Below are 27,338 nucleotides of genomic sequence, written 5' to 3' on the forward strand. Positions count from 1 at the left end.
ATTCAAACGTAGCTGCCAAAAATATAGGAAAAAATTAGTTGCAAGATAATATTGTTAATTCTGAATTTTAAATATGAGATCGACAAATATGACGTTTAACCGTTTGAGTGCCAAAAAATTCATACATTTGCTTGTGAAATGCCACCAAAAAAACATTATTTTTTATGAAACTATATATTTTTTTAAAACCCCATAAACTCTTTGAATTTTCAAGGATTTCGATAAACCAAAATATGATATTGGTTTAGAATCACGCGGAGGAGGATCCCGAAGTCCAGGCGTTTCGAAAAAATGAGAATTTTCAGTAGAAAAATTGGTTCCGGGAGGTACATTTGAAAATGAGTAATTTCCGGTGTTACTCTCCATTTCTTGGTCACGATCCGAAGAATTACTGGAAATTCGCATCCTGCGGTTGGGAAACACATGTATGACATCACTCTCATCAGAGCTACTCTTACTCCAACTTGAATTAGAGGAGTGGAAATCGTCGCTCCCGCTGTCAGACATTTCAGAGGACGCCCTCGACGTTATATTTTTTCAATTAACTAAAATAAAAAAAATAATAAATGAATCTGAAATTTAAACGGTTTACTACGATCTTACAACTATTAAGATAATATTAGAATAATATTTACCAACGCCGCAGCACCACACCCGACGTACGCGCAAATCAGAACACGACTGACGCAATCGACGGAAATCGACGATCGGCAATCTTCGTTAAAACACGAATCGACGAAAGTCGACGATTGGCAATCAAACGGTTAATAACTAGGTCCCAATAGTCAAGCGGTTAAGACGCTGTCCCGTTAAGAGAAGATATCTTGGGTTCGATTCCTAGTTGTGACTGTTACCTTTTTATTTTTTCTGTCTTGCTCTGTTTCATGTTTTGTTTAGATTTATTAATAGTATCTCCTTCAATGACATAATATTTTTCTCTGGAGTTCCTTATTGTACCTTCAAATATTTATTGTGGGGAAATGATAACGATGCAAGAAGAAAAATTATTTTTGTATGATTAAATTATTTTAATACAAAAGAAGTGTTTACAATATTTTATCTACAAAATAAAAGTTTTTTTTCACAAGTAGGTACATAACGCGTGATGACAAATTTCATACAAAAAATATGACAATACATATAAATGAGCCCTTTTGTGAAAAAACAGCGTTATCAAAATGATGCCGTTTTTGGACAAATCCATTGAAACTCTATGGTCATACCAAAAATCGTTTTAAAATTTCAACCAAAGATGGCAGTAGAAGGCCTAGAGTGATGGATGGTAGCGCACGGTTTGTGCGTGCGCGTGCGCACGGAATATTTGTCATTATTTGTGCAGTGAAGCCGAACAACGCTGATTGGCAGAAAAATGTATTGCAGTTTTATTCTATCACTTATGAGAATAATTCTGATAAACTCTGCAGAAAATTGAGACGGAATAAACCGATTTTATCGAAACACAACGGTAACGGTCCGTTTGATAGATTCCCATCTCCTAACAAATGGATTGGATCACAGGCGTCAGGTAGGTATGCTGTCCTTGTTCTACCGGTATTACAATAGAAGATGCTCTGAGGAATTGATAATTGATCCCTTTAGCACTGGCGCACAGTCAGGAAACACGCCAAACGCGCGCCCAACGTGAGAATGGGTCGTTATGGACTGTGGAAAAGGCTAATGGTTACTCCTTTCTCTCCTCAAAGCATCCCCAAAGATGACATAGGCCCTGAGGGAAATTATTTACCTCAGGGCCTCCGGTGTTGAGTTAATATAAAAACTAAAATTGAAAAATGGCATTATTTCTTATTTCTTTTACGTTTATCATACTCAAAACTTGTGAATAAATTGATAAAAATTCATAAAATATGATGACTGCTAATTGAAACACCTTATTACATAGAAATTAATTTGACTTTCAGTGTATATACATATAATGTTCACCACAAGTAAAGTAGAATAACAGCTGATATCTCAGAACACATAACGCTGTTTTTACGCATAAGGGCTCAACTGTGCGTAAGCCACCTGTTAGCGTTGTACAATTATTCCGCTAGATGAAGGTTAACAGAATATACACGCATAAGACATACCATGGATTTTATATAAAATAAGAGAGTAAAATAAATAGATATATGAATACATGGCTACCCAAAATGCAGGTATTTAATATCTCTATAAATAAAAGGATTGTTAAAAAGAAACAAAGTCAAGCCAAGTGGTCCAGAAGATCCACATCAGATCCAGACTTGAATATCCCTGACTTGTCTTCTTTGTGTAATCCAATCCTTTGTCCTCAATGACATTACAAACTTATAGAAACGTTGTAGATATCTCAAAAATGAAGTAAAGCGAAAGATATGATGTCATAGGTCACCCCGAGTGGTTTGGTGAGCAGGGGTGCCCAGGGTTTGTGGAGTGAGGTTTGTCTAGGTCTCTGCGGCGGATACGTGGTGTGCCGGATCGACAGAGATCTCCAGCCGGACTCTTGACCCATCGCCTTGGATGGATTCGAACGTCCGCCACTCCTAGACACATTGACCCAACTATTGCTATAAAAAGTCCCAAAATGCCTTCGTATGTGATGAGAAAGTGTCTCCACGAGACGGTAAACACAAGGAAAAGCCAAGGAATAAAATTTCATTGACCCGCAAATTACTTATTACTATAAATAATATAATTCCAGTGAAACTCAGTTAAGAAGTTCCCGCTTAAGATGTTTCACTTGTAGGAATATTTGTTTTTCATTCCCTTGAAATTCCATACAAAAAACGGCAAAAACACACACGAAATTTTCCCAAATAAGATGTTTTAGCTAAAATTGCTTCCGCCTAAAAAGTTTTAAAAGTTCGTCGGTGAATCCATCACAAACGAAAACTAGTGGCGATATATACCTGAAAATGTCTGTCATAGTGCATCCCACTTAAGGCGATGCACTACGTCGTGTAACATTTGAATCGAGCCGCCAACAATAACACTGCTTATGTAAATGACGATAAGGTTTAAATTCCCGCGCAACACCATCCGCCTGTTTTTGATTTATGCAAGAAAAAAACATGGCCAAACGGTGGCTTTTATTTTATTTTGCGGATTTTACGGCACAAATATTTAAATGTTTTACGATCATTTTATAAAAAACTTAATCTGTCACATTATACAATTATTTAATTACTCGTTACTTGTAACATTTTGTGTTAATTTTGAGAGACATTTAACGTGTCTATAAGTTTGTTATGTCATTGCTTGTCCTCTGTCAAAATTCATTTGCAAAAAACATCATAATTTCTAACACTACAACACGCAAACAATGTTGCAATAATCTTTCAAGGTAATAAATAATTTAGGTACATAAGTCATTACAAAAGTAGATTATGCCGCCCCTGTAATTTCATGTTCAAAAATGTCAATTTCCCCTTCATAGATACCCTGGTCATCTTCACTACCCTTCACTTGGCTATTCTTGGTAGTTTCTTCCTCACACAAAGTGTCATCAGCTTCCTGGTCTTGGACTGCGTTACTCTGCTGACCGTTTGGGATTATATCAGAGTCAGACCAGGATTCATTGACGACTCCTTTGGTAACGGCTGCGACTTCTTCACCATTAGCTACTGTTTTATAAACATCATCAGTGCCTTCAGAGTCTTTTTCATCGTAAAACAAAGCCAGCGATTCACTATCTGTTTCTAAATCGCTGTCTGCGTCATTTTGACTAACGGCATGTACTTCATCACCGATGTCAGAATATTCCGAACACCTCACTTGTAGAAGATTGTTAATATCGTTGGACTGAACTAGGGTGTTGTTTCCATCGTCTTCATCGTCAATGGTTTCAGCATCTTTCGAGGATTTGGTAACATCCGGATCGTTGTGATTTTGTAATGATTGAACATGGCCTATTTTGATTTGGTTGGGTTCATTGCTTAAGCTGCAACTGTCGTTACATTCATTTTCAATCACTTGTAAACTATCTTTGGTACACAAATCACCTTGGCAATCATCAGTCTTTTCATTGTCTACGAGGTTTTGAACTTCATCCATGGCGTTATCATCAACATGATTTGAAAGGTCTTCTCTTGCAGGCTTGCTCGTAGCATCAGACACATCATTACTGTCTTCAACCTCCATTACGACATCATTAGAGTCGGTAGCAGCGATGCTTTTAAATCTATCATCTTCCAAGGAGTCTTTATTGCTGGCAAATCTACTACACGAAGAGCTGCCATCTTCAATGAGATTGATCCCGGACATAGCGGAGGTCGGTCTGATGGACTCGAGTCTTTTGAAATCCCTGTCGCTCTCGGAACGCTTTCTCTTCTTCTCCGGCTCGTGTTCACTTTTCAAGCTGTTTTGAGAATCGGATGAACTCAATTCAATGAAGGACATACTACTGCTATCGTTTGAGTCTTCTCTGAACTTTCTTTTTCTGGGTTGTTCTTCTTTGCTAAGCTGTTTTTCTAATTGTAAATCTCCGACTATGTTAGTATTCCCTTCACTCTCATTCTTGGCTTCTTTGTCAGGTTCTTTCATATCCTTATCTCCACTTTTAGCGATAGTGTCTTTATTTTCATCTTGTGAACTCAAACTCCCCTCCTCGCCCTCGCCCTTGGCATCTTTGGGTGAGGTGGTACTGCTGGCTTCTACTTCATCACCCTTCGTGTCACACGTTTCCTCTTCTTCTTCTGAATCTCCGGAAGAACCTTCAGATTTGTCAGCATCATTGTCGGGAACATCTTCAGCCACCAGCTTGAGGTTGTATTGCTTTTCGGCGAATCTAGAAAAGAAACACAATTTATTAGCAACACGTAAATCAGTCTTTCGCAACGGGTTGTGTGTGGTGTCCTTAATGTTAAATGGAATATACTTTAAAATATACACGTTCAAAGATGGCGTTAATTTAATTATTTTGGGAAAAAAAAAATTTTTGCAATGCTAAAATATTGAGATCAATTGTTTTTTTGCGTCTTTACATATGGAATATGAATGTGAATAAATTGTTTTTTTTCCATATAAAAAACTCATTTATTTATTTTTCACATTCACATTTATTTTTATTTAGGAAACAAACAGTCGTACATTTAAGCATAAACAGTAATTATTCATATGTTCTATTCTATCAGTAAAGTTCCATTAAGTTTAGTTATTGATTTAGTATTTGTACCTACACAATATATTTATAAATGACAAAAAAAACAAACATTATAAGGAATTACAAAATGTTATAAAACAAGTAAAAACAGTTAGTAGTAATACAGTTTTCTCATGATTGTAATACATATTCACACGATGGTAGGGTTATTTCACAAGTTATCAGTTTAGTGAAAATGTGTACATCTCTAGAGGAATTGTGAGTTTTACAGATACGTCCTATTAAAGAGTTTGATCTGGTGTTGTGTTCAGGGCAACGAAATGCAATTTTTTCTAACAGATATGATGAATCAACAAGATTGTTCACGACTTTGTATAAGAATAGGGCATCAGAAAATGATGCGTTCATGTAAAGCGGTGGGTAAAAACCGATGATCACTAAAGCGATATGATAGGTGTTTAATAAATTTGTATTGGATATTTTTAATAGAATCAATGTATGTTTGATATTGAGAATTCCAAATGACTGAGGCGAAGTCGAGTTACAAATACAAATAGAACATTGTATGGTTGATTCCATCCAATGTTAGGATCGATCTAATAGATATTGAAAAAAAGTTAAGGCTGAGGTCAAATGAGTGGAATTTTATTGAGCTCCACAATTACAGGCAGAGGAAGGGTGATATTAGGCTGAATGCTGTAGAAATGAGATCACTGATAAGGATATGTAGCAAAACCGTGTATGATCATGTGAGAAATGATCAAGTAAACTAAATACTTGGTTCGGGCCATGTCAAGAGTCAGAATAACAGAAGTATATATGTAAATAGGTATTGAGGGGGTCCGATTGACTCACTTGTTAAGCACCTCCATCTCCCTGTGCTTGGACAGTTCCCGGTTCTTGGCCAGCTTGGCTGCCAGCTCCGGGTCATGCTCAGCGGGGTCCGAGTGCATCCCGAGACGCCAGCTCAGGTCCTCGTACTCCTGGGCGCGGCGCCGCTGCTGCAGTAAGGTGCCAATCTCCAGGAACGCCTCGCGCGCTGGAATTATAAATGTTACGTAAACAAAAGATCTTATACTATAGTATTAGGATTTATTAAGAATACAATATTAAAAAATCGTAAACTTTATAAACGCGTGAATTCAGTTTCTTTGAAATTGCCGTACATGGTTCATTCTGGTCAACATTGAATATTTTCTACTTCTGTATATTGTGTATGACGTACTTGATAATCAAAGATACAAGCTCCTAAGAAGCTATATAAGAAGACTTCATTTTTAATCGTTAACAGCTGTTAGAAAGTTTTGAATGAAAAAATATGTTATAGAATTTGGGTTGGTGAAATGTCAAAATCTAAAGAACTAAATTACGATATTTAATACACTTACTATATTAGAGAAATTCGTTCACTGTATACTATTATCGAGAGGAATAATCTCGATCCGTCCTTTATTTAGTTTAATAAATCGTTTTACATAGACAACGTACTTCACATTTAAAACACATGACGTGGGGATTTCACCGCTTTGCTAAGAAAAAAAGCTACTATTTTTTTAATCACGTGAATACGATACATAGACAGGTAATTCAATTGCAAATACACTGGTATATAAATATTTAGTAACAATTGTATTAAACAAACACAAACAACATTTTAATAGTCCCGCATTGGAAAACAAACATCTGTTTTGACATCATGATTCTAGATTGTTCTAGAATATCCCATTAAGTATTCACGCTTTGGAATTGAGACATCTATCGATAAAACAGGAAAGTATTACACCAGCTTTCGGGTAGTGAGAACTGTTTACGGCGGGAATGTTTGAAATAATTCAAATAAATGTTTGTCAAAAGGGAAAGAAATATGGCATTTTTTGACAAGCGATCATTCAAGACGTTTTGCAAAACTTGGCATAATATGACAAAATCACTCGAGTGGTTATGCTATGTGAGCTGATGTTTTTAAACTGTACTAATTAACTACACTTTAGCAGTGCATATTTTAACAAGTTCACAGCAGAACAGGTTTTTGTTTCTTCTTCATTTCCTTCATTAACTTTGTACTAATGTAATATTCTTTTCTCTTGTTAACTTTTATAATCTTATATTTTTTCTTTTCTTTCTCCTTTCTATATTGTACTATGACTGAATGGCAATTGTGCTGTTAATTCCAAATAAATAAATAAAATTCTGACAGACACACCCATATAAATGTAGAGGTTGGATTGAGAAGAGGTAACCAGGAGAATTACGGGGAGAACAGAGCGGTTTACTGAAAATGCTAGATATATCTACAACAGGACAAATGACTAGAATCATTGTTACTACAATGTCATCGTGTCGATGTAGGTACTGTATACAATAGTGCCTGTGTGCGTGGCACTGCAGTATCCTCCTTGAAAATCTAGACCAGTCATACTCAACCTGCGGCCCGCCAAGCTATTTTGTGCGGCCCTCAATACATTTAATATCAGGAACATGATTTACAAAATCTGGCATTCTATATCACGTTAATTTGAGATTAATTGCGACTTTGACGTACAGACATTGAAACCGAAGAGGATAGTCGTTGTCGTGTCAACATCAGATCTGGTATAAGAGTGTTGCTACTGCACACGCTAGATCTGTCTCCAAAAAACAAAGATTTGACTGACAAATATGCGAGCAAATAATTTTGCTCGTAGCAACACATAAATTTTTGGGTAACCGGATAAATCATCACAAAGATAATTCATCACATCTTTAAAAAGTTATATAAAGTCATGGAAAGTGATGAAACAAAAACTTTATTAACTAGGTTATGTAGGTTAGGTTAAAAAAAATAATTTTTTTCATCGTTTCTAATGACTTCATATCACTTTTTAAAAAGGGTGTTGAATTGTCACTGTGTTGAGTTATCATGGAACCAAATTTTTGACAGCTCCAAAGTTAAATGCGTCACAGCACAGTGTTGTGGCTTTATTTCAAGTAAACATTACGCGGAACACGGGTACGATAGATTTTTATGCTGTCTTATAAAATATTGTTTTGTTATAATTTAAGCTATACTTATAAGTGATATGTGCTATTATTATTCTGTTTTGGTTATATTTTTATAAATCTCAAATGGTTTTCCAAAAAAACGGGGGTGGTGGGTTTTATGATATTTTTTGTCATACCAGTATAGTGTTGCGGCCCGCGTAGCTTTACAAACATATGAATGTGGCCCGCAGAAGAAAAAGGTTGAGTATCATTTATCTAGACAGTTTACACGTAGTTCCTGTGAGCACTTAGGCCATAGTCCCATTGTGCTATCTCTCATTTTACCTCATTCCTTTAACAACAACCCAGTCCCTTTAATAAAGTTCACCAGGGTTGTTATTGGGTATGTGGCTATGTCTTCTAGTTCTACTGTATGTCTCCGCAGGTATCTGAGCCTAGTTCCCACCAGGGCAGGACATTGGCACCAAAGGTGAATTGGAATCTCTTCATCCTCTTCACATTTCCTGCATCTGTTGGTGTTTTCCACTCCCAATATCTGCATGTGTCTCCTGAGATGGCAGTGTCCCGTTAGTAGTCTTACCAGTTCCCTCAGCGAGTTTCTGTCCATATCGAGTAGTTTCTTGGTTCGTCTAGGGTCTGGTCCTTTTATGAGTACTTTGGATTGTCTCATTCCAGGTGCCCTCTCCCATTCTTTGCGGTGCTGGGATTTGACCCACCTATCAATATGTAATTTTGTGTGGCAAGCTGCTACTCCTACGGCCGCCTCGGATCCTACAAGTGGTGCTTTCGCCCCTTTCCTTGCTAGTTCGTCAGCCCGCTCGTTGCCCTCAATACCTTTATGTCCTGGTACCCAGATTAGGGTTATTTTATTGATGGTAGCGAGTTCTGTAAGAACAGTCTCATCAATATCAAGGATAATGCTGTGCTGTTTTTACTTATAATTGCTTATTATTTTTTTAAATGATAAACTAATGTTTATAAGACAAGGTTTTTATGCATAGCACAAAGTATAACAAATTATTATAAGCATTAATTACTCGTAAAAATAAATGCCGCTGACGGGAATTGAACCCGCACCTTCTGATACGCAGTCAGGTAGCTCAGGGGTCCAGAGCACCTGATCGGACATCAGAAGGTGCGGGTTCAATTCCCGCTGGCGGCATTTATTTTTACTCGGGAGATCTTTTCAATTTGTCAAGGATATTTCAGGCGAGTAATTAATGCTTATAATAATACTTTACCAAAACATGCAAACACCTCAGCACATGTTCTCTTAATGAGGTGTATTCTTTGTATAACTAATACTTATTATGTAAACGGTAAGTAAGAAAGAGAACAGAAATGAATAAATATTATTTTTAGGGATTTTCTGATTTAAAGTGCTTCTAAGTTATCAGCCTTGCATTCTTTGCAAATCTCAACATTTCTCACACTTACGCCTTAGGGATCTTATTCCTACAGCATTCAGTCTACTTTCATCCTTTCTCTACCAGTTCCATGTCTCATGAGGATAGGTACCAGTACTCCATTGTGGACTGCTTCTGTTAGCGCCATCCGTGTTCAGTCCTACATTAATGTAGTTTCCTTAATTTTCTTAGCTACCATTAGCTCCACACAGGAGGCCATGGCCTCGTGGCCTACATCATCTTTGGGGATGCTGAGGGAAGCTCTCGGAAGGAAGGGTATGAGAGGTGGGTAGGGATCAGGGGGACAGTGTGTCCAGGAGTGATAGTGCCAGTGCAAGGCGATGGGTCGTTATAGTCCTGCTGGATAGGTCACAAGGACTCCATCATCAAGGAACTAGCGTCATTGATCCCTTTGTCACCGGTTCATAGTCGGCAGACATGCCAAATGCATATGTGCAAGGTTGACATTTGTCACAATGGGTCGCTTCTACGACTCAATCGTTCTCGAGTTCAATAGCTCAGCTGTAGGACACGCTTGCCTCTGTGTTTCCTCCCTCCTACAGCATGGATCTTTTCAGGACTCATGTTCACTCCTTCCTTTCCTCACAGCATCCCCAAAGGAAATATTTTCCTCAGGGCCTCCTGCGTGGAGTTAATTTAAAAATATATATACAGGGTGTATCGGCACGTACCCGACAAACTTTAACCAGCTATTCCTTAGCATATTTGGAGTAAAAATCTTATGTGCACTTTGCTGTCCGGTAACGTTTTTTTTTTAATAAAAAATTTACTATTCACATTTTCACCACATGTCACCACTGTTTTATCCTTTGTCAAAGTTTGAAAACCCATCTGGCAAATATTTTATTCGAATTCCGTTGAATAATGCACGTGTGTACCTATATTGGCGCACTTTTACAATCACAACGAAATGGCACGGCACCATTCGTCTCATTTTTAACTATTATTATTTAGTGTGTGCGAAAGAGCGAAGACGCTTTTTGACATACTTGCTTATAACAGCTGTTGAACACGAAACGCAATGCCAATGACAGTGATGTAGTGTGGAAATTTTAAATTTTTTTGTTTTTAATTGAAAAAAAAATGCTACCGGACAGCAAAGTGTCCATAACATTTTTTACTCCAAATGTGCTAAGGAATAGCTGGTTAAAGTTTGTCGGGTTAGTGCCGATACACCCTGTATATATATTGCATACTGTTTTTGTGTTTGTCTCTCTCTTTCGAACACCATGACATGGCCTTAGTGCTTACAGGAACTTTGTAAACTGTCTCCGTATCAATAAAATAAATACCTTCACTTTGGAGCATGTCGGGCCGCATGTCCAGCCCCTGCTCTTTAGCGCAGTGCTCCACGCAGTTGAACACGTCCAAGTAGTCGGGGAACCAGTGTGGCTTAGCGGCGGCGGCTGCCTTGACGGCTGCGCTGAGTCGCGGCAGGCGGCCCCCGCACAGCGACAGGCGGGACAGGCCGCGCACGCTGGCCGCCTGGCGGGCCTCGTTACGCTCCCCGGTCAGCACGCAAAGCTTGTTGTAGATGCGCACGAGTCGTAACTTGTATCTGGAATAAGATTATACATTTTTTCAGATGTGTCTCATACATACTCTTCTATTATTCTGACTCTTGATATAACCCGACTCAAGTATCTGATTCATTTGACCATGCCATGTCTTCCTCGGGCGTCTCCAACTTCTTTTTACATTCACATTTGCGACATATATTCTCCTTACACTCCTTTCTTCATTCATTTGCTCTAAATGACCAAACCATCTGAGCGTCTCTTTCTTAATCTTACTCATTATGCTTACATCCTTGCCTTGCCTAGCCTTGCATTCTTTACGGATCTCCATATTTCTCACATGATCATGAATGGTTTTACCACACATACGCCTCAGGGATTTCATTTCTACAGCATTCAGTCTACTTTCATACTTCCTCTGCCAGTTCCATGCCTCACTATCATACATCAGGGTAGGTACCAGCACTCCATTGTGGACTGCTATATCAGTCTCCCTGTCTCTTGTTAAGGCGATGCCATACGTAGTAATGCAAAATCATGTGTTTTTGGTTTGAAAATTTGGTCGCCTAGAAATGTTTCAGATGCTTTAATTAAATACTGTGAGTAGAATACATCCTGGCCTTTGAAATAATCGAGTATTTTTTAGATAAGTCTTTTTATAAGCCCAGAAAAAAATAATGTAAAGGCCTATGAAAACTGCTTTAAAGTTCAAAATCTCCTGCTTACGAACCCATTTTCGGTTATGATTTTATTGTATAATGTGGCAAATTAAGTTATTTATAAGATGATTGAAAAAAAAAATATTTATGCCTGAACATCCACAAAATAAAATAAAAGGCACTTTTTGGCCATATTTTTTTCATGCATAAATCAAAACAGGCGGATGGTGTTAAGCGGGAATTGAAACCTTATCGCCATCTACGTAATGGTTGTTATTGATAGCGGCTCAATTTAAAATATTACACGACGTAGTGCATCGCTTTAACACAAATTCACAAACTCATTCACCTGCTCCAAGTATTCATATTTGACAGATTGATTTGATAATACTTGTAAAAGGTACCGATACAAAAAGTAAATAAAAATCATTATTAGGAGATTGTTAGTAATTTTCCACTATTAATTATTGTATTACTTATTTACTGTATTTTTTTATCACAAAAAATACATAAATATTATCTGTCAAAGCTACTGCGGTGAAGATAAGAAAATAACTAAAGCCTGATTCAAAAAACATATAAATTAAAAACAGACAGAATTTATATAAGATTGCTTTTGCTTTGTTCAATAATCCGATTATCCAAAACTTGATAGTAATCTAATAAACAATCCAATTTCAAGAATAAAAATCTAGCTGAACATATTCAGATAACATTAAATAAATACAGACTTCATAACACGGGCAATTGGGCAAAATCGTTGGTAAATAAATAGAGACTTCATAACACGGGCAATTGGGCAAAATCATTGGTAAATAAATACAGACTTCATAACACGGGCAATTGGGCAAAATCATTGGTAAATAAATACAGACTTCATAACACGGGCAATTGGGCAAAATCGTTGGTAAATAAATACAGACTTCATAACACGGGCAATTGGGCAAAATCGTTGGTAAATAAATACAGACTTCATAACACGGGCAATTGGGCAAAATCGTTGGTAAATAAATACAGACTTCATAACACGGGCAATTGGGCAAAATCGTTGGTAAATAAATACAGACTTCATAACACGGGCAATTGGGCAAAATCGTTGGTAAATAAATACAGACTTCATAACACGGGCAATTGGGCAAAATCGTTGGTAAATAAATACAGACTTCATAACACGGGCAATTGGGCAAAATCGTTGGTAAATAAATACAGACTTCATAACACGGGCAATTGGGCAAAATCGTTGGTAAATAAATACAGACTTCATAACACGGGCAATTGGGCAAAATCGTTGGTAAATAAATACAGACTTCATAACACGGGCAATTGGGCAAAATCGTTGGTAAATAAATACAGACTTCATAACACGGGCAATTGGGCAAATTCCGCTTCAAAAATTTGCAATCATTCACGAAAACAAAAGTGAAATTCAAATAGAATTATTTAAAAAGGTAAATAAATTATTATTAAATTACAAATCATGTATTGATTTCACTTGGCCCAAATCAGTTAGCGATAAGATTTATTACACGTTCTACACATCTTTTCGATAAAACATCCTTGCAAATGAAAGACCAAGATAAAAAGATAAGGAAGACTTGTATCTCCTTTTTTGCATACATACGTTATTATAATTGGGATCTTTACAAAGAGATTATAATGTACACAATCTATCAAGTCGAACTTGGTTGTAACGATCACGGCAATAGCGAGTTAACGACAAAAATGCGCAATTACAAAACAATATTTTAGTTCAGGATTATCTTCATATAATTGTTGGCTGTTAGAACGAGGTCGATTCACTGATATACCGTGCAAATAATTATGTCAACACAATTCTGAATACTTGAATGGGTCGTTGGGTCAGGAAAAAAAAACGAATAATTAGGAATTATTCTCGAAGTAGTAACAAACAAAGGGGCAGCATAGCGCGGCGGTTAGCTACCCAGCGCACAACGGTGCCTGGCGAGAATTTCCTATCCCGTTAGAGACGGATTCATTTTTTTATGGCAATACCCTTGTAAGATTGTCGGGAATGTGGAACATTGCTATCCATCAGGCATTATGTAAAATTGAGAAAATCTGCGAAAGTCATACCAAATTTGTTCCTTTTTTACGTCTTCTTTTGTATAACAAATTGTACCGAGATTTATTGGTGTAAAATTTCTGAAAGGTGTGTAAACATATAACTCATGTGTTGCACAATATTAAATAAGGGAATCTGAAATTAAAGAATAGTGTGGATGCTAAGAACAAAATTTATTGAGGTTATTTATCAAAGTACTTTATCATCTATTAAATTACATTATTATCAAGGTAAATAGCAAGAGACTCTACATTTATTATTAAAATCAGGGCATGTTCAGATCGTTAAACTAAATCTGACTAGTGATGCGAATTTACAATTCTAATATGCTAATCTGTGGATACTAAAAATTAAAGGATAAGTTTCACATCTCAAATATTAAACTTGGTTTGATTACATAGGGCGCCAGGTCTTCCCAATCATCTTGTGAAGAACAAATTTATAAATTAAAGTAAATCATGTTGTGAAATCTAAATTAGCATGATGACAATCGCTCACGTGTTTAATGGCGCAAACCTCTCTGGAATCCGTTCCGTGACGCACGTCTTGACCGTTGTCCAATCTCCCTAGAACTCTCTCATGTCTATGATTATGTACTCGGCCGTCGCTGTGTTCACAATTGCACGCTTCTTATGTTAATCAGTTCTTGCAAGCGCTTGACAACGGGGCGAGTAGTTTCAAATCGTTACAAAATCATTGTCAATTTTATTTTAAAAACCAATAAATATGTTTATGAAGGTACCTAGTTACGAGTACCTACATCTCTGCACGGGGTAAATTTATGACAGTGATGCACAACTTTTTCAGCAGAGTGGCCTGTTTTTCAAACAGCCCGCGACCTACAAGTGGATTCGTTTTTGTTTTCGTTGACAGCGAAATTCAAGATTTAGTTCCATATAGAACATGCAACATAAATTAACCAAAATTGTAAAAAAATGTTCTCAGCCAGGTTTTTCAAGAATTACCCCAAACATTTGATTTTTCTCTATAGCCAAGTGGGCTGTATGAAATTGACCTGCAAGCCGCAAGAATCGGGACGCCGCGGTAAATACGCACAAGCTAGTAATAACAAGACAATTTAGTGATATTTTTCTTGGAAGCCTTGAACCAGGTGATGATAGTTATAATGCGTTGATTGTTTTGAGGAGGAAATTAAGAAGCATGAAAGCGAAATCTTAAAAAAAATCATTGATTATAAATTTGGTTAATAAAAGCGTATTTTCTAATTTATTTAAATATCTTGATAGTAGAGTAGGTAGGTAATTAAGACTTTAAAAAAAACCTACTAGAGATATAACGAGTAATAGCGACAAGGACAATTTAGTCGGTCCACTCGTGCTCGTTATAACCAAGTTTGACAATATACAATATATGTCGGTAAAGGTAGGTAGAGAACAATAATGTTGATGTAAATATCAGAGTAGTTGAGATGCGGATCTGCACTCGACGCCATGCCAGGCTTAGTGATGTTGTGGACGACTAGTCGTGAAGATCGTGGATCTTCCAATATTCCGCCAGGCCAGTGGAGATGAATGGTGGCAAAATGTAGTTGTAGCAATGAGGTGGGTGCTCGACATCGTGCAGGCCGAGGCTTGGCGATGTCGTTGACTGAATGAGAGTGAATTTGAAGAGTTCATACTCATAGTAGATTGAGGCCGGAGACGCAAATCGAACTCGGACGGCCTCGGATTGTAGCTCAGTTGGTGCGGCCGAGAGTGAATGAGTAATAGCACTAGACCGACTGACTAGCACAGCTTGTGGCGTTTATATAGGAGCCGTGCCTTGCAGAACGATCCCAACGGTTCTGGAAGCTGTGGAAAGGCTGGTGTGTTCTTGCCGCCAATCTTGAAAAATCCAGGCTGCGCTGTGGCAGTTCATACTAAAAATAGCATGTCGCTTCATATATATACATAGGTTGTCCGGGGGGTAAAGTCCATAAAGTTGACTGGTCGGTGGCTGAGTTGACATCGCGTTTGAGTCGCGGATACCCTATAAAAAGACGAGTTACTAAAAAGTACTAAAATTATTTAAAAAAATCTTTATATATATATTTACCTGTCACCCAGCATATAGGCAGAATTTTCTTCTTCATTATCTTCGATTTCCCTCTCATCGAGCTTCTTGATGGCTTTGCTCAGTTTCCTCATAGCCCTCTCCAGCTTGTGTATGCGCTGGTTCAGTACGCTGTCTTCTTCCTCATCCTGAGACTCACCACCTTCGGATTCTGTACTCCTAGTGCCCGCATCTTGCAGATCCCGCACCCTCGAGTTCTTAATGCCGGGAGACTTGTCTGAAACATCAAATTGTACTCACTGAAAACGTATCATTATTATTTTATTTAAAAGAAAGACAAACACTACCGAGTTAGGAATAAGACCCTTCGTCCACAGGGACACACAAATATCTGATACTTATGTCGCAAACAACTTGTTGGGCACAATCCGTACATGTCTCTACTGAAATCAAGAGACTCGCGTCGCCACTAACCATTGTTGAATTCTCGAAACGTCAAACTAGAATGCTTTCATAACCTCACTCACAATCAAATAGTTGTCGGAGCTGCCATTTTTATATCTCGTCATTCTTTGTTAACTGTGTTTTGTTCCTAGCATTTATATAAAGCACATGCATTTTTTCAAAATGCCTGACACAAGTGATGCCATGTTTAAAGTTTTGAAGACAGAGTATCAATGTCCTCGCCCGTCTGTTCGCGGGAGACTGGCGTCAAGAGTTTACAAAATGTCGACAACTTGTGACTGTGTACCAACTTCCGCGCACATATAAACGGTAGTCGCCAAGATACTCGAGTATCGGATACTTGAGGACGTTTACGTGACAATATTTGATTTCCTCGCACTTCCGTTGATATAACAGGAAAACGTTGATTGCGCAATGATGGACCACTGACGGCATCCGTGATCGAGGGGTAATGTGGGGATAAGGAGTCGTCTTTCCAATGCTGCTGAAACGAGATGATGCGCATACCAAGTGATGCGTTAGGTAGTAGCGAGTGATAACGTGTGACAGGCAGACAGCAAAATGACATCCACATTTTTACTTTAATTAAGCCCAGGAATCGCTGGTTAAAGTCTGTAGGGTACGACCTGATACGCCCTGTATACTAGGGCAGAGTGAATGAGGCCAAAAAAAAAATCTTTGAATGTTGTCAACCCAGTATGACTAAATATTACTATGGATGTATATTTAAACAGCTATCATAATATTACTATGAAATATAACAAAAATTACACCACAAAGTAATTTTACAACTATTGAAGAATAAATAAAAATTTACATATGTATTTGTAATAGGCATTTACTTTGTAAATGCCTTTGTGGCTCATCATAATTTACAATAAAAATATATAAATTTGTTTTAGACATGTGGACATTTTAATTACACTCTACCGGTTTCGGAAGCACCCTTCCTTCGTCAGGAGAATATTAAAACTGTTTTAAAAAACCATTTCTCTAAACTACTTATGGTAGATTATATGCAAGTATTATTATCTTAATGACAGTACAGGTTAGGATTGTTGTAAACGGATGTGGTGCCATCTCTTATTTTCAAGAAGAACTGCGGATTTTTATTTTATAAACATGTAAACAAATTATTGTCTGGCACGGCGGTACAATATACAAAAACATAATTTTACAAAATCAAGTTATTACAAAAATAGAATCAGCTAGCGCACAGCGAAATTTTGCATCAGCGATCAAGAAGTTAAGATCTTCAGGTGGCAGAGGACCTGAATTGATTTTTGAAAAATTAAAATAAATTTTATTTTCCATTTAAACTTTATTATCTACATTATAAAAAATACAAAGAATAAGGAAGTTGAGTCCATTTCTTTTTTTTTTTTTTATCAATGTTCGCATTCAAACTTAAATAATTTTTTTTTTTTTTTTTAATTTTGTTTTACGAATATGTATCTTTAGAAATCCATTTCATATAATAATAACAACAAATACCTACATATATTTGACAATAGATGGGAGCTATTTTTTTCTGTCTCTATCTCTATTATTAGTTTCTCCGGGAATGCAGCTGGTTTTCAGCAGTGCCTTATTATATGGTAAACAAAAGATGAAATATTTGAAAGCCATCACCACATTATAATATATATTTATTTATTTACACATATTATAATGAGTAGAGAATAATAAGGAAGTTGAGTGAAAAATATTTATATAAAAGGTATATAAAAATATACCTGGTAAATGTCGGATGGGTAGAATTCGCAATGATTATTATACTGTAAAAATGTATTATATTTATCGTAACGTACAAATGAACACAATTAATAATTTGATACACTTACTTGGAAGCTTTAACTCAACGACCGGCTGTGATTTGGCCCAAATAAACGTTTGGCCTATACACCTCTCTCATCTAAACCGACCATCTCTCATGTAATAGAAAGAGATGCACCATGGGTGATCCGTTGTACGTACAAGTCACGACACATGTGATGTCAGAATTCTTTCGACCAATCGTGGAGCGTATTCAGTTTATTGCTATTGAATGCTTTTTCAAGAACGTTTAACTAATTCTAAGAATAATAATATAGAAATATATTTATATATTTAGAATCGATATTTTTTGATCTACATGAACATATTTTTTATAAGTAAAAATATTTTTCACTCAACTTCCTTATTACAAAAATCTAGCAAGATTTTTTTAATCATCTTAGCCTTCAGTCATATCATCCCCTGCGATATGGATCTATGAAGAGAAAAACTGTGATTTTGTATATCATAGATAAATGTATCTATCACATGCTATACTTACTTCCTCAAACAGCCAAAGTAATTTCAGTAACCAGTTTCATCTCTCTCTCAACAGCATGTGTGTAACAGAGGAATTTAACAATTTTGATATTTATATTTTCACTTAATTTTGTCACCGTATTTTGCTGTGAATAGCGGCTTGAATAATTTTTCTATTATCTAGTCAATCAAATAATCATAACAGTCGTTGGCTTCCAGGGTTAATTTCAGAGTCAGAAACATTTTTACTTTCCCCTTTGTATTTTATCGCGCTTTAAGAATTCTTCATAGGGTTAAACGTAACGTTCGTTCTAATCTACTTGTTAATGTAATTATTTTATTAAAATACACTTTTGCTTCAAAATATTAAAATGAATTGTTTGTTTGCACAAATACGAGGCATATCCAGAAAGTAAGTGTACTGAGGCTCTCACGACCGAATGAATTTTATTTTCGATATGTTGGCTACACTTACGTGTAGCCTGACTCTTCCCCTCCGCTACGAGACCTGTTCAAGGTCAGTAAGTTGAGAAGTGTCAACGCGACAACACGTTTCATGAAAAATGTCAATCCAATCTCCCGCCAAATGCGAAATACGCGGCGTCATCCGTTATCTCGTTTGGAAGGAAAAACCTCCGTTTGAGGTTTATAATGAGGTTAAAACTGCATATGGTGATAAAGCTATGAATTGTACGAGTGTGTACAAGTGGTATCACGAGTTTAAAAACGGTTCTCACCTCTTCACCCTCCACCAAAAAGTTCAAAACCACAATTTCAGCCAAGAAAATCGTGGCATCCGTGTTTTGGGACTGTCAAGGCATAATTTTGATTGAATATCTGCCTCAAGTGGAGACCATCAACTCTGCAAGATACTGTGAGACCCTAAAAAAATTGCGGAAGGCGATTCATAACAAGAGGAGAGGCATGCTGACAAAGGGAGTCAGCCTGCTGCACGACAATGCCAGACCACACACGGCCAACGCCACGAAGGAACTGCTTGCTTCGTTTAAATGAGATATCCTGAACCACTCCGCGCATTCCCTTAACCTAGCACCTTCAGATTATTATCTCTTTACCTCCCTGAAGCTGTACATGGGTGGAAAAAGGTTTTCAACCGACGAGGAGGTAAAGGAGGAGGTGGAGAAGTGGACGAAGGGGTTGGCGGGAAACTTCTTCGAGGAAGGCATCAAAAATTGATACCCCGCTTCACCACCTGCATTGAGAGGAATGGCGACTATGTCTAAAAATAGCTTACATATGTACTACGGTAATCATGTAATTTTTTTGTTTCAATATAAAGATTTGTAACCTACAAAAATTCAGTACACTTACTTTCTGGATACGCCTCGTACATAACGACGGTCCTGAACAAAAATTAGTAGTTTTGCATTAGAACTGTTTAACCTCTCCAGCGTTTGAGGGTCATATATGACCGGGCGTCCATATTTTACAAAAGTATTTTTATATTTTTTTCTATAATGCGAAAACACTTTTTTTTTTCGACGTTAGAGAGAGAAATAATAATTCTTTCCAGTTTTCTTAATGCTGGAATCCATTAATAAAATCGTAAAATTAGCCTAAATTAATAATTCATATTTCGCACCGCTATCGTAATAATCGATTTAACTTTTTTTTTATGAACGAGAAAAAAGTGAAGGTACAGTTTTCTTACAAATTCTCCAAACAAAACACAGCGAATGTGTTTTCGAAATTACGAGTTCTCGCAATTTTTTTATGATTGGAGTAAAAAAATTAAGTAAAAATGTGGTTAGTGTTTTTGAAAACATTTTTCACATTTGATATTAAAATTTTATTATTTAGAAATAGATATGTTTATTTTAAATGCATAAATCAGAAAGATAAGTTTATGTAGTTTCTAAAACAGTATTTGTTTTTACGGAAAATTAAAAAATAAGATTTATATAGCGCATTTTTTTTTATTTTTTTTTTTATAGTGAATACCTCACAAGAGTCCCAACTGCTCCCGTCTGGAGCCAGTGAGACTATGGCATCCCCAATTGGGGGATGTTGTGAGGCTGAAGGTAAGTGGGGAAGGGAAAGAGGAAGTTGGGGAAGTACCTGGCTATTCAGATCTAGTCACTAAACACGGCTAAAGCCATTTGGAGCAACGTTTCAATTCTGAATGGTGGTCTTACACCAGGGCGATACTGGTAGTATCTTCCACTCTGGAACGTGCCGCAAATATACTATATATTATTTTAATTAATTAATTGTGAAATAACACAAATTAATCAAATAAAATTTATTTGCGCACGCCGGGTTCGAATCCGCGACCTTCGGAATGGCAGTCCAATGCGTTACCACTGGACTATGCCGGCCGTCATATGTACTGGCACAAACAAACCTTTTGCGCCGGTCTCATTTCAATGGCAGAAAAGACGGAACTATTCAATGTTTTTATATGAATAATATATACCAATCTCTTTGTAAAGGTCCCAACTATACGTACATAATTATCGAATTGTAATGCAAGTCTTCTTTTTATATTTATCTTCGTGCCTTTTGTTTACAACGGTATTTCAACAAAACGATAATATATTATTTAGATAACATATTTTGTTCACACTCAACTCCTAAGTAACAAGCGAGCGTGAGATGTCAGACGTATTTAAAGAAAGCAGGTACGGGCAAAAACCGATAGGCGGACTGTAATAAACATATTACAAGGTTAACTTGTTGCATTTCAAATAATATTCGATTTTCGTTTAGTGATTTTATAGCTTGGGTATGCTGAGTTACCACATAGAAATTTTTATTAACCTCTCATACAAAGACTTTTATTTACTATGTGTTCCTTTGCGAACTGTCAAAACGTGATAATTTTTGTGTTATTTACGAGTTTTACTAAAAGCTTCATAACTCACGTTTTGGGAAACGTAGCCTCATTCTAAAAAATGTTTTGGAAAGATTATGAAATTCACTATCGCATTGTGTTGTAATACGTAAATATTTGCGTTTTTAAATATACATTTTATGAAAACGTCAAAAATATCTAAAAATCGCTTACCATTATTTCAAAGCTGTGAAAAATGTACTTTTTTCTGAGTATCATAAAGAAATAACACTTTATATATTGAAGAAATATAATTAGAAACTATTAGTCACCTCAAAATATTAACCGTCCAAACTAAAATATTTTTAATAAATTATTTAGAAACGCAATAAATTATAAACGAACAAGATGACAGATCCAATCGCCTTAGATAATGCACCTCTACTTTCCATAGATATTCTTGAATACAGACGCGTAGCGTTATTCATTATCGATACTCTGTTTTTTAAATCATGGCAATCCGTATACTAGTGATAGAAATAAATCGATTTTTGTAAAATCTCGCGCGTTTACGTGAAAAGACGTTCTAATGTCTTGACCGCTATTATCATATTTACGTCTTTTGACGTTCTAATGTTCTGAGTGGTTAAAATATTTTAATTATTTTCGAAGATAAAGTGATTTAAAACAAAGTAAAGAAATTCGTGCGGGACCTTTATTTTCGCCCAGAGAAGGCGCAGCGCAAAAAATACACGCCAGAAATGTGTAAACATCGAATGCGTAGATTACATACAACATATGACGCGTTTACCCTTAATGCTAATTCTATAAGATGTTGTTTCATCCCTCGATGGTTAATATCATAATTTTGGAAAGTCCAAGGAAAGAGTATTTTCATGTTTTGGACAAATTTTTACATGAACGTCTCGTTTTTATGCTGAACCATATTGGCGCGTACACTTATGTACGTAACTTAAGCACGCTCAATCATACTTTACGAAGGGAACATTATTGCCACAATTTGTATGTATTCTATTTGCACAGGTTAGCCAACGAGATTGTACCAGCTTTCCTGGTTGCTTACTAGCCAAATCGATTTCAGAGGTATTTTTGATCAGTGTTTAGAAATTTCGCATCAATCTTCGGTAACACTGTTTCAATCTTCTCAAATCTGACCGCAGGTAAGTTTTCACAGTGCAGTAACATCTTAACTGACTCCTGGCAATGTTTGGGAACTTCACGTCCTGCAGTCCAAAGTATTGAAAAGATGAAAAGCCAGTAGCAAGATTTTTCTAATCGATGCGTCATCTGCTTTGTTTGTAGTTTTGACGTGGAGGATGCGGAGTTATCAGATGAAAGTGCAGTATGAAAATCTGTATCATGTTTGCTGTCTGACAAGCTTATGCTATCATTTGACGTCTCTGCAGTCCATATATAGATACTAATCTTGTGAGAGGCTTACAGGTAGAAGAAAAATATTTTTCTCGATCAGTCTAAGCCTAATAGCTGAGCTAATACACATTTTGCAGATACCCCTAGTTCGTGCAAGAATTCCAGCTCCTTGGGTATTTTATTAAACATTTACACAGAGAGATGTCAGAGGTTTATTGTTGCATCTTCATAAAACTCAGTTTTCCATTTAGTTTTTGTACTGGTTTGTCTATTTACAATTTGTTGTTGAGATCTAGCAGGAATTGCGATATTTAGAGCCCAGGCGTCACGTAGATATGCTGTCCTTGTTCTACCATTATTATAATGGAAGATGCTCCAAGGAACTAGTGCATAACTAGTTAGGAACTAGTTTGGCACCGGTGCATAGTCGGGAAACACGCCAAAAGCGCGCCTTACATATGTACACGGTTGACGTTTGTCACATGAGTTCTTGAGTTCAACGGCGCACCTGTGGAACGATTTGCTGGCTTCTGTATTTCCTCCCTCCTACAACATGGGTATCTTCCAAGAACCATGATCACTACTTCCTTTCCTCAAAAAGACCCTCAACACACCATCCTCAAAGATGAAATAGGCCATAGGAAAATAATTTCCCTTAGGGTGTGTAGTTGGTGTAAACAAAAAAAAAATAGACGCATTTTTTTATTTATTAACAGAGTGGTAACAAATAATACATCTAGATAGTAGTAAGTAAGAACATCAGTAGGTGTACAGCAGACAGAGGGTTAATATTTAAAAAATTGCATAATTATAACAAAGTATATATACAGACCGTCCAATGACGGTGTACAACAGTATTTTTTTTCAAATGATCTGCAAATGGGTAAGTATATAGTATATGTTCGAAGCTGTTAATTAAAACCTGCCTAATTGAGAATAACTCGTGTTTAAGGAGGGAGTGTCGTCTTGAGTTTTTAACATTAAATAACTTTAGGAATACTACCTTACATTATAAACTTAAACTAAAATTGCGAATAATAAATTGCTTAAACTGCGACGAAATTCACGCTGCGCCAACACAACCGACGAATTGTATCGCAAAAAAATGGAAACAGTTATTCCGCGTTCTTGCGGAGTAAACCGATTCATGTCTTGTCGATTTATATTCTGCGTTTGTTTACTTCACAAATGTCAAAACCGAATTGACATTTGGCACCATTTGCAAAAGTTATAGCGTTTTCCAATAGGGTGATTACTTTTGCCCCACCTTGTATAAGCGAGTATGTTTGTCGTTATTTTGAATTTGATTTTGGTGAACAATACCAGCGCAAATGAGTTGGCAGTATACTTTCAAGGTGACAATTAACTTGACTTGGATTTGATGACAACATAGAAAAACCTAGCTAAATGTTTCTAGTTATAATATTATCATGTTGAGATAGAGAATGAAATACATTAATTTGGTATTGCGTGAATAATATTATACAAGCGTTAACACTTTCAGAGTTTAACAAATGATTATAAGCAATTGAAAATATCTCCCGAGTAAAAATAAATGCCGCCGCCGGGAATTGAACCCGTACCTTCTGATGTCTGGTCAGGTGCTCTGGACCACTGAGCTACGTCGGCTTATTTCCAACACGTCAAATAATTCTATATGTACTAGTACTTCAATCAACAATTACTGCTTATTATATTTTTTTCACCTGTAAAATAAAATAAAGTTGGTTGTTTACAGGTGAAAAAAAATATACATATTTATAATATTGGATTTGCATTTTCCACTCTTACTCTGCTCATTGTATTATTGGATTTGCATCCTCCACCTCTGCTGTATCCAATATTTATTTTCTCTTTAGATATTAGAAATTTCCTAAGTTGTCCACTTATTTCAATTATTTAGTAACTAAGGTTATTTGTGCTTTTGGTTTAAACATTTTCACTGATTTTTTTGGATTTTCGCCCATGATTTTTTTTTAATTCTATCATTTTGGGTTTGTTATTTGATTATATTATTTCTTCTTCCGATAAGTCGATTGGTACATAGTCGAGTTCCTGATAAATATTTTTAGGATTTTTTTCTCTAATTCTTTTGCGGTTATATTATTATGTTTGAAGACTGTATTTTTTTATTTCTTCTGAGAGTTTTTTGCATGATTTTTTTTAAGGGCAGGAGATGATTAATTTTTTATTAATGCCCGTTAATTAATGCAACGGCAATTGTGATGTTTTAATTTTTTTAACAAACATATCTTGAATGTCTTCGTATGTTGTGTTTGTTTGTTCGCTTGTAATTATTAACGAGTATTTGGCTTTAGGTATATGTATTGCTGAGGTAGCTTTATTATATATTGTATTAGATGATTCCTTCTTTTCCTCTAAAAAAACTCTCAATTTTTTTCCGTATATATTTCTCTATTTGATATGAGTTTCTTTTGTAGTTCAATTATTGTTTCTTGTAGTAGTAGTTTTTCCTTGCACCATATCTGATATATCGACGGCCGGCGTGGTCTAGTGGTATACGCTTTTGACTACAGATCCGAAGGTCGCGGGTTCGAACCCGGCGTGCGCAAATAAATTTTATTTGATTAATTTGTGTTATTTCACAATTAATTAATTAAAAATAATATATAGTATATTTGCGGCACGTTCCAGAGTGGAAGATACTCTCAGTATCGCCCTGGTGTAAGACCACCATTCAGAATTGAAACGTTGCTTGAAATGGCTTTAGCCGTGTTTGGTGACCAGATCTGAATAGCCAGGTACTTCCCCACCTTCCTCTTCCCCATCTCCCTCCCCTCCCCAATACCCTCAGCCTCACAACATACCCCAATTGGGGATGCCATAGTCTCACTGGCTCCAGACGGGAGCAGTTGGGACTCTTGTGCGGTAATACTGTAAAAAAAAAAAAAAAAAAATATCTCTTCGACATATAACCTGTGATATAATTATACGTTGCTTCGCCACTTTGATAGATAAACATTTTTTAATTTCCGTTTTTATTGAATCAATTAATCCTTACATGTTTCGGTCCATAAAGTGTTATTATTTTTGCAGGCTGCCTGGAAAGTGAACGTCAATCAGCCTGCTATGTTTGCAACAACAATATATTTAACTGTATTTAGTGGTTACTATGTTTATCGCAATTTCTTGGCGTGTGAGCAACACGGCGACAGAAACGAGACTGACACTGACAAATTTCATAGACACCTTTCACAATAGGACCTTGTCCATTGAATAGCAACAGCAAGCAGAGGCGGTTCTTTAGTACGTGCATTTCTGTATTGCACTGCTCGTGTTCAGTATTCACTTAACAACTAACAGCGAACTCCGTGCCCCAGTCATCGATGTACAAAAGTACGCTCCAGTTGTATTTCCGCCAGGTCAATATTTGAGCTATCTCCTAGTACAAGACTACCGCGCAAGAGCAAGTTCTTTACATACCCCGTTATGTAAAGAACCATGTTTTACCATACTAATGAAACAACATCGGGCGATATCGAGACAGCCGGACCGTGTATAGCAGGGTACTCATCTAGCCGTGTAACGTAACTGATACTGTATCAAGTAAGTACGTAGGCGCGAGCCTACTGCGAGCCGCTCGCGGGTGGAGCGCAGTGTGATCGCAGCGAGCCGCCGACGGCGGATTCACTGCGATCACACTGCGAGCACTAAAGGCGGATCCGGGAGCTCGTAGCTGGATACGCGGTTACCGTGGACGAGCCGTACCCACTTGCAGATTGATACAGTATCAGTTACGTTACACGGTGCTACACTCTTGGTGAGTACCCTGCTTAACAAATCACGTGTTAGAGCAGTGCAAATATATAAATCATTCCGTGCATTGTCGAAGTGCTTTGATGGAGAGTGAATTTTGCATCACTTTGATTTAATCCAATGCATCTGGAATGCATTCGTTTAGAAATACTAATGTTCACACATTGGAACTCGTGCGCGGTGAATTCAATCGGTTTCCCTATATTTTCAACGATAAATTGCGTGTCCTTTACTCTGAAGAAGATTTTGCGAACGCTGACATAGCAGTATTATTTAATCAATTATTTTACAAATATAACTTAGTAGATAGAATGAATCTACCTAAATTACACACTAGGTACATTTTAAAAGTGAAATGCACTGCTGGCAATTTTAGTCACGGGCCGCTTGTAAATCCACAAATAATGCTTTATTATATCAGAGTAAGTTGGTAACAGATAACACATTGTCTTTTCATTTTTCTGGGCCACCAAAAACAATGCACGAAGAATCCTTTCTTGTCACAATCAAGTTCCCGCGGTTATTTATTTATTTATTTATTTATTTATTGTAAGAAACAAACAGCATTTTTTTACAGGATTAGTTATACAAGAGGTTACATATGAGGTAAGCCAAAATAGTTTCTTATGCTAATGTTGGTTAATGTGATATAATACAAGATTGTAATTTGTTATAACCATTAACTGAAAATGAAAATGAAATTAACAAAAAAAAAAATAAAAATAAAAATCATTTAAATATATTAGAAGGAAGAAGGAATAGGAAAGGGCAAGAGGCAGAGGAAGATGGGATGGGGACAGGAGACGCTCATGTTGTACCTTTTCTATAACTGTACATTAATTTAATTAATA

General features: G+C 36.6%; 1 protein-coding gene across 1 annotated transcript in view; it reads right to left on the reverse strand.

The window, feature by feature from the left end:
• Positions 1-1,050: 1,050 nt before the first annotated feature.
• LOC149415050 (uncharacterized) overlaps positions 1,051-27,338 on the reverse strand; it is a 32,288-nt gene continuing 6,000 nt past the window's right edge. The window contains exons 3-6 of the mRNA XM_089642930.1: positions 15,807-16,041; positions 10,785-11,050; positions 5,939-6,122; positions 1,051-4,768 (exon numbers count right to left, since the gene is read on the reverse strand). Of these exons, the coding sequence (XP_089499056.1) occupies positions 3,367-4,768; positions 5,939-6,122; positions 10,785-11,050; positions 15,807-16,041 (2,087 nt within the window). The 3' untranslated portion in view covers positions 1,051-3,366. The remainder of the gene's footprint in view (positions 4,769-5,938; positions 6,123-10,784; positions 11,051-15,806; positions 16,042-27,338) is intronic.

This window comes from Hesperophylax consimilis, chromosome 19, assembly GCF_061612785.1.
Source record: "Hesperophylax consimilis isolate HC1 chromosome 19, BYU_Hcon_1.0, whole genome shotgun sequence".
Classification (NCBI taxonomy): Eukaryota; Metazoa; Arthropoda; class Insecta; order Trichoptera; family Limnephilidae; genus Hesperophylax; species Hesperophylax consimilis.